General features: G+C 61.9%; 1 protein-coding gene across 1 annotated transcript in view; it reads right to left on the bottom strand.

Annotated features, from left to right (window-relative positions):
• LOC144953058 (uncharacterized) overlaps positions 1-5,851 on the bottom strand; it is a 6,612-nt gene extending 761 nt beyond the window's left edge. The window contains exon 1 of the mRNA XM_078883581.1: positions 4,435-5,851. Within this exon, the coding sequence (XP_078739707.1) occupies positions 4,435-5,706 (1,272 nt within the window). The 5' untranslated portion in view covers positions 5,707-5,851. The remainder of the gene's footprint in view (positions 1-4,434) is intronic.
• Positions 5,852-6,669: the final 818 nt, after the last annotated feature.

Below are 6,669 nucleotides of genomic sequence, written 5' to 3'. Positions count from 1 at the left end.
TAGTGCCTTCGGCCATGCGTCGGCTCTTGCCGGAATGTCCGTCAGCTGCACCTCAATAGGCGGAACGGGATCCCGTCCGTACATCAGGAAAAACGGCGAGAACCCCGTCGCCGCGTGTGGGGCCACCCTGTACGCCGCTAAGACCGATGGAATGTGGAGGTCCCAGTCGGAATGGTTTTCGTCCACCACTTGGGACAGCATGGCCGCTATGGTGCGGTTAAGCCGCTCTACCATCCCATCGGTCTGGGGATGATATGGAGATGTTCGGACCTTTTTAGTGCCCAGGATAGAGCAGACGTCCTTCAATAGCTGTGAGGAGAAATTCCTGCCCTGATCCGTAAGCAACCGCTCCGGTGCCCCCTTATCAAGGACATAGCCTCCCACGAAGGCATCGGCGATGGTCTGTGCCGTTTGGTCCGGGAGGGCCCACGCCATCGGCCACCTCGTGCAGTACTCGACTCCGACCAACAGGTATTTATTTCCCCGTGGCGTGACCGGCAGCGGTCCCAAGATGTCCAACGCAACCAATTCGTTGACCCTGGTCACCGTGATGGGCTGTAGGGGCGCCCGGCTTACCCGGGGTGGCGGCTTTCGCCGCGCACATTCGACGCAGGTAGCGACCCATCGATGCACGTCAGCGGTCATACCTGGCCAAAAGTACCGACCCTGTAATGTGTGCAGTGTCTTCCGCCCTGCCAGGTGCAGCAGCTGGCGGCCGTGTACGTCCATAACCAATTGTTGACGCAGCGACTCCGGAACTACCAGGCATCGCCGGCGCCCTGTCGGGTCCCATCGCATGAGGAGATCCTCCCATACGATGTACTCCTCCCCCCCTGCCTCTGCTGAGGCGCGTAGTGTTCGCAGTGGGGCTTCCTCCAGCTGTAGCCGTCTCCAATCGTCCAAGGTCAGCCCCAGGTCGTGGTCAGTCAGCTGGACCTCACCCTGTGCGCCCTCCGCCGTGCGTACAGGAGCGATGACCGTCCCCTCCGGCCTCGCCTCCTTGCAGCGTGCCCCGCCTGTGGTGCATGCACAAGGGCCCTGGGGCACCAGTCGGGACAATGCGTCTGCGTTGGCATGTCTGGTCCCTTTGCGATGCACTACTTGGTACCTGTACTCCTGCAGGCGTTCTATCCATCTGGCCAGCTGGCCCGAAGGCTGGTCGATGCGGAGCGAATACTGCAAGGCCGCGTGGTCAGTGCGGACCGTAAATTTGCGACCATACAGGTAGGGTCGGAATTGCTGCACAAAGTGAACGACTGCCAGGAGTTCCCTACGTGTGACGCAGTAGCGCTGCTCCGCTGATGAAAGCACGCGACTACCATAGGCGATAACCACCTCCCGACCCTGCTGGACTTGCGACAAAACACTGCCGATGCCCACATCGCTGGCGTCCGTGTCCAGGATAAAGGGGAGGCCAAAATCCGGAAAGGCCAATGGTGGTGCATCTGTCAGACGTGAGCGCAGCTGCTGGAATGCCTCTTCCTCCAGAGGGCCCCAATAAAACCTCTGGTTCTTCGCCGTCAACACGTGCAAGGGCTTGGCAATGGTTGCGAAGTTGGGCACAAACCGGCGGTAGTAAGAAACGAAACCCACAAACCGGCGTACCTCCGGAACCGTTGTGGGAACAGCCCAGGCCCTCACGCAGGCCGTCTTTTCCGGGTCTGTAGCCACTCCCGACTCACTGACGACGTGGCCCAAGTAGCGTACCGACGACTGCATAAGGTGGCACTTCGACGGCTTGAGCTTCAAGTTCGCGTTCCGGAACCGCAGGAACACCTGACGCAATCGGTCAATGTGTTCCTCGAATGATCGGCTGAAAACAATGACGTCGTCCAGGTAGATGAGGCACGTTTCCCATTGGAGGCCTGCCAAGGCCAACTCCATTATGCGTTGGAACGTTGCCGGCGCCGTCTGGAGGCCCATAGGCAGGCAGTTGAACTCGAACAGGCCCTGTGGTGTCCGGAATGCTGTTTTAGGCCGGGAGTCCGCGTCTAGTGGGACCTGCCAGAACCCGGACAACAAATCCAGCGTACTGAAAAATTTTGCTCCCGCCAGTGCATCCAATGAGTCGTCGATACGTGGTAGGGGATATGCGTCGGCCAGCGTGACGGCATTGAGGCGTCGGAAGTCCACACAGAATCTCAGTGACCCATCTGACTTCTTGACTAGGACCACCGGTGCCCCCCAGGGACTCGAGGATGGAGAAATTATGTCGGCCCGCAGCATCTCCTGCACCGCTTGTTGAATGTGCCCTTTTTCCATTGGGCTCATTCTATATGTGTTTTGGCGCAGGGGTGCGGCATCTCCCGTGTTGATGTGGTGCTGTGACAGATTTGTGCGCCCTAGGTCGAACGGTCCCCGGCTGAACACGTCCGAGAACTCCTGCAATAACGAGTGCAGCTGCTGTTTCTGGTCGGGCGGCAATCCCGGCTCAGGCCCCGCCAGCTGGTCCATCCACGATTTGGCCCCTCTGTCCTCGGACTGGCTAATGCTGCCTACAAGCTCGGGCTCTGTCCCTGGGGCTCCTAGTGACAAGGGACTAACGTGGGCCAGAACTGTTCCCTCCTGCACCGTCGCTGTTCTATCGGAGGTGTTCAGCACCTGAATGAACAGATGCTGGTTCCTCTGTACAATAGTTTCGGCCCCCACCAGCGCATGACGATCCATGGCCGCTGACGCCGGAGACACCAGGATGGGTGAGTCTGGTCGGGCTGTCACGAGGGGGGACCGATATTGCAGCGGAACCAGCATCTGGGCTGCCGGGGGAATGGAGACAGACTTACTGACCAGAGCCTGCACGTAGGGTACACCCCGGCTGGCCCCCTCCGCCTTTAGGAAATGGAGATGCGTTCCCTGGACTTCCACCCGCCCATTGGCCAGATCGATTTTCATTGGCATCCGCCTCAGAAAGTCCGTCCCCAACAGGCAGGGTACGGGCAACGTTGCGGAGACAAGGATGGGTCCTGCTACCGAAAGCTGCCCAATCTGTATCGGGGCTTCAACCTGGCCCAGGAAGCCCATGCTGCCTCCATTTGCTGCAATGAACGTTGTCTTGACGGGGACTAAAGGTCGGATTTTATCCGGCAGCATCTCATGCATGGTGCTCGAGATGATCGTGGCTGATGCCCCCGTATCGACCAAGATACGTGCCGACACTCCCGCGATTTCACCGACCAGGACCGAGGTTCCTGACGTGGCCGCTACCACCCGCCTTGCCAGCTTCCTCCATTGTGTGGCTGAGTCCGGCCACTGACCAGGCGGCGTCTCGTTATCCTGTGGTGCATGGTGAAATGATGGGGGATGGGTGTGGATGGACTGAAGATGGGGTTCCTCCCTTTGGAGTGCGTCACAGCAGGGTGAACGCGCCCTTGTTACATAGTGTGGGCTTACCCCTGGGTTGCGGGCTGGGCTCTCTATGTAGTGCAAATTGCCCCCCCTAGGTGACGTAGGATGGGCCCCCCTTGTGGTGTGGGGGGGCCCCCCCATTGTAGGGGGCGGTGGGGACTGGGGGGTGGGCCTTCCCGTGAGCCCCTCCCTTTCCTTTGTCACGGGGGCGTGGTCCCCCTGGTTCCGTCTCGCTCTGTCGCAAAGCGGTGGTGAGGCGGGTCGTGGAATTGCTCCAGGGCGCAATGTCAATCGTGTGGGCTGCCTCCGCCCCCGGGCCGTTGCCCCTGGCAACTCGCCGGCGTTGCAGGTAACTGGTGACGTCACGCCCGCCGGCGACGTCACGCCCGCCCGCGAACCCACGCCCGCCCGCGAAACCACGCCCACCCGCGACGTCACGCCCGCCCGCGAAACCCCGCCCGCCCGCGAAACCACGCCCACCCGCGACGTCACGCCCGCCCGCGAACCCACGCCCGCCCGCGAAACCACGCCCGCCCGCGACGTCACGCCCGCCCGCGAACCCACGCCCGCCCGCGAAACCACGCCCGCCCGCGACGTCACGCCCGCCCGCGAAACCCCGCCCGCGCGCGACGTCACGCCCGGCATCGACGTCGCTGCCGGCCGCGACGTCACTTCCGCCCGCGACGTCACCTCTGCCCGCGACGTCACCTCCGTCCGCGACGTCCCTCCCGGCGTCGGCGCGACTCCCGGCGCGGTCCCCGGCCTCGGCGCGATCCCCGACGCGGTCCCTGGCCCCGGCGCAATTCCAGGCGCGGTCCACGGCCCCGGCGCAATTCCCGGCGCGATCCGCGACACCACTTCCGGCCGCGACGTCACTTCCGGACGCAACGTCACGTCCGTTCGCGACGCCACTCCGGGTCGCGATGCGACCACAGGCCCCGGCGCTATCCCCTTCCCCCGACCAGAACAGCGGGGACCGGGAAACGACACCACCGGCGCCCACCCCGAGGAGACTCCCGGTGAGTTCGCGGCGTCGGAATTGTAATTACCCGGCCCGCCCGAGAGGCCGGGTGGGACGGCGTCACTCGCCTGGCTCCTGTCGGCGTTCGGCCCCGGCAGGTTCCAGGTGACGTTGGCGGCCTCCGGCTCCGTGCGGCACCCCCTCGCCACATGCCCCTCGCGACCACAACGGTGGCAGACCCACGGGGCGTTGCGTCGGGGGGGCTCGGCGCGATGTTGTAGAGGCGGCTGCCAGCGACGCGGCGGCTGGTCCCTCTGCTCCGCCAGTCCCCGGATCGCCGCGTACACCTCCCGCAGCGATGGCTCCGTCTCAGACGTCGGCGGTCCGTCCCCAGATGCCCCACCGGCAGCCTGTGGTGACGGTGCAGGTTCGGCGGTTAGTGTCGCTGGACCAAGTAGCGCCGCGGCAACGGCTCGGCTGTTCCCCCCCGCCGCGCCAGCCACCGGGCCCACGGGTGGCGCCCGGCCCATGACCTGCTCGTGGGCTTGGATGGTCCGGGCAGCCCACAGCGAGGTGCGTTCTTCCGGCGTCACTACGGGCATTACAACGCCGGCGCGGCAAGCGTAGGCGATGAGGTGCTCGACCACGAGGTCCTCGAGCGCTTCTTCAGCCAGGCGAGGGAAAGCTCTCCTCGCCAACACGAGCAGCGCCCCCCTGTAGGCTAAAGGGGATTCTTTAGCCCCTCGCTGGCGATCCTGGAACCGTTTAAAGGCTCCTTCCGCCGGGCAATAGATCTCCCCCAAAGCCTCGTAGGCCGCCTGTAGCGTGGACTTGCTGTGCGAGGGAAGGGAGGTGTAAGAGGAGAGTGCTTCTTTGCCCAGAACAGATGGCAGCGCTCGTAGGGCCTCTTCGTCTGTCCACTCGAGAGCGTGGAAGGCAGCCTCGAATCGGCGGACAAACTCCTCCCAATCTTCTTCCTCAGCCACAAACTTGTCGACGGGCCCCAGCCGACGCGGCCGTCCGGCCACCTGCTCTCCGTGTTGGGTGTTTAGCCCTGGGGGTTTTGGCGGGAGCGGCGGCGGCTGGCGTGACGAGGTTGGTTGCGGCTCCTGCCCGGCCGGCTGGTCGGCGTCCGGTTCCCGTGGCCTCTCCTCCCGTAGTACGCGTGGGGGTGGGGGTCCCGGTGCCGGCGGGCCCCCCATAGGGAGCCTCTGCAAGAGCTCCTGGAGCGCCCTCTCCACGCGGGCCATGCGGTCCTCCATGCGATCCTCCAGGCGATCCGGGCCCCCTTCTGCTGCTTCTGACAGCAGGCCCCCTTGTTGCCCAGGATGTGAAGGATCCCCGGCCCCTGCTTCCTCCTCCCTCGGCTCCCTCCCGCGAGGATTCTTCTTTGTAGCCATTAGGATCCCACCGCTGCCACCAAATGTAGAGAAGAGCCGACACGAGATTGCAGGGGTCTCGTCCTTTATTCCTTTCCTTCCATTCACACCTGTCGCCAGCCGTCCCAATCCCGTTCCCGCAAAAGGCCCCCCTTTCCCGCCCGTTCTCTCCTTATATCACCTCGATCACCCCTCCCCCTAACCCATCTATTGGTGGGAATCCTTCCCCTGACACCCCTACATGTGTATGCACACTGTGTGTGTGTACACTGTGTGTGTGTACTGTGTGTGTACACTGTCTGTGTGTACACTGTGTGTGTGTGTACACTGTGTGTGTGCTGTGTGTACACTGTGTGTGTGCACTGTGTGTGTGTGTACACTGTGTGTGTACACTGTGTGTGTGTACACTGTGTGTGTGTGTACACTGTGTGTACTCTGTGTGTGTACACTGTGTATGTCTACACTGTGTGTGTGTACACTGTGTGTGTGTGTGTGCACTGTGTGTGTACACTGTGTGTACACTGTGTGTGTACACTGTGTGTACACTGTGTATGTGTATACTGTGTATGTGTATACTGTGTGTGTGCACACTGTGTGTGTGTGCACTGTGTGTGTACACTGTGTGTGTGTGCACACTGTGTGTGTGTGTACACTGTGTGTGTGTACACTGTGTGTGTGTGCACTGTGTGTACACTGTGTGTGTGTGTACACTGTGTGTGTGTACACTGTGTGTGTGTACACTGTGTGTGTGTGCACTGTGCGTGTCTACACTGTGTGTGTGTGTACACTGTGTGTGTACACTGTGTGTACACTGTGTGTGTGTACACTGTGTGTGTGTACACACTGTGTGTGTATACACGTACACACTGTGTGTGTGTACACTGTGTGTGTGTGTGTGTGCACTGTGTGTGCACACTGTGTGTGTGTGTACACTGTGTGTGTGTACACTGTGTGTGTACACTGTGTGTATAGTGTATGTGAGTA

Source organism: Lampetra fluviatilis, chromosome 71 (genome assembly GCF_964198595.1).
Source record: "Lampetra fluviatilis chromosome 71, kcLamFluv1.1, whole genome shotgun sequence".
NCBI lineage: Eukaryota > Metazoa > Chordata > Hyperoartia > Petromyzontiformes > Petromyzontidae > Lampetra > Lampetra fluviatilis.
This window is presented reverse-complemented; position numbering and strand designations above follow the sequence as displayed.